The sequence below is a fragment of the Acanthisitta chloris genome, unplaced genomic scaffold, assembly GCF_000695815.1.
Source record: "Acanthisitta chloris isolate BGI_N310 unplaced genomic scaffold, ASM69581v1 scaffold43681, whole genome shotgun sequence".
In the NCBI taxonomy this organism is placed as follows: Eukaryota; Metazoa; Chordata; class Aves; order Passeriformes; family Acanthisittidae; genus Acanthisitta; species Acanthisitta chloris.
The window spans coordinates 5,027-6,713 of record NW_008657303.1 but is presented as its reverse complement, the minus strand read 5'-3'; the positions used below and the strand labels follow the sequence as shown (position 1 = coordinate 6,713).

The 1,687-nt window shown below is 47.1% G+C and overlaps 1 protein-coding gene across 1 annotated transcript in view; it reads right to left on the bottom strand.

Annotated features, from left to right (window-relative positions):
* Positions 1-410: 410 nt before the first annotated feature.
* Positions 411-1,687, bottom strand: part of SEC22B (SEC22 vesicle trafficking protein homolog B (S. cerevisiae)) — a gene marked incomplete at its 5' end in the record, with an annotated part of 6,256 nt that continues 4,979 nt past the window's right edge. The window contains 2 exons of the mRNA XM_009084654.1: positions 411-1,069; positions 1,449-1,595. Of these exons, the coding sequence (XP_009082902.1) occupies positions 915-1,069; positions 1,449-1,595 (302 nt within the window). The remainder of the gene's footprint in view (positions 1,070-1,448; positions 1,596-1,687) is intronic.

Genomic DNA, 1,687 nt, shown 5'->3' with positions numbered 1-1,687 from the left:
GGGAGAAAGAAAACAAGGATCCCAGAGATGAAATGCTGGCAGTTCTGACACATTTTGGAAGGAAAGCACACTTATAAAAAGGAAAGAAATAATGTAGTGAATCTGCAGATAGAAGGGAAAAAATACAAAGTGCTGACATCGTTTGCACTGTGCCCGCTCCAACAGCATTGAATTACACACCCTGTTCACATGGAAACACACTGTCACACACAGCTGTCAGGAGAGGGAAAGTGGACACTTAGAAACCTGTAGTTTAATTTTGCAGGAATCAGTAATACAGAAGCCTTTCACTGCCCCTCCTAGTACTAGACAGAACGTATTTTAAGGCATAGTTTAACATCCATTTCTTCCTAAAGCAATTCAAAGTGTAACAAGCCAAGAATGTCAGACACAGAAAACTCAACGGTAGGTATTCTGACAGAGGTGAAAGCTGGTTTATGTACAGTGCAGTATTTGCCTTCAAACAGGGGAGTCTTGTCTTGAGAAAAGAAAGAAAAGTAACTGCAGACCCGGATTCTAAAAAAAGCAAACATTACCAACACAAGGAATGTTCATTAGAGTCCAGTTCCCACTAGAGCTACTCAACAGGAGGACGTATAATGTGATTATGCTAAACCGCACTGATTGACTGTTCCCAGAGTGTCCCGGGAGTGGGGCAGAACCGTGGGAGGCCAAACTCTGCAGTACCCTAGTGCAAACTGCCTCAGAGGAAAAGCCTGCAGTCAACAAGCCTCGACACCTATTGCCAGGCTTCACTAAGAGATGTAGTAGTCAGGTGTCACCAAACAATTTCAGGACGCTCCCATAAAGGTGATGGTCCTGTGTGGATTCTAATGCACATCCCCCATGAACAGTGTCCTGCACACATACACCTGCCAGGCTACTGGCTTTCCCTCTTCCATGACTGAACCAGCTCACAGCCACCAGAACCTCACATAGACAATCAGCATGATAAAAAACACAGCTACAGCCGCCAGCTTGGCGTATGTGGAACGCATGTTCAGGTACTTCGCGTCCTGACGGTACTTCTTGGACAAACTGGACAAGTTGTTGGCCTTGGAATCAAGAGCTGTTCAAAGAGAAAGGGGAGAGAAGTTAGTGGAGAATAACTGCATGTTCCCCAATTGTTACAATAACTGTACAAGTTTCTCTGGAGCAGCTGGAAGTGTGGTGGTTTCACATGGCAGCATGGCCTGTGCCTCTCTGCAGTGTTCTAGAGCTTGTCCTGCTGGGATGAGAGCAACTCAAGCTGGTGAGACACTGATCTTGCCCAAAAGAAGCATCATGACCTGCCAGGACACATCTGATCCAGCTGGAACACCCACCAAGTTCACTGCTTTTCTAAGGAGACTCAGGGATTAGCAAGCCTTTCCCTCCAGTATGCTCTGCCCACCCAGCTGACCGAGGAGACAAAGAACTGAGCACCAAATACCAGCCATTCCCAGTACCTGAAAGTGCTTCTCCTCGCTGTAAGACTTCCTCGATGTTGGCCACCATAATCCTCTGCACATCTTGCAGCTCTGTGTTGATGGAGCCCAGGTTCCTCCTCGCCCGGCTGTCAATGTAGAGCTTCTTGGTTTTTTGGATGTAGGTGTCTGCAACGAGACGGGGCTATCAGAGTGAATCTCACATAACACAGGCTGAACTATCAATTCCATAAGCCAAGCTGGAGAGGATCCTGTGGCTG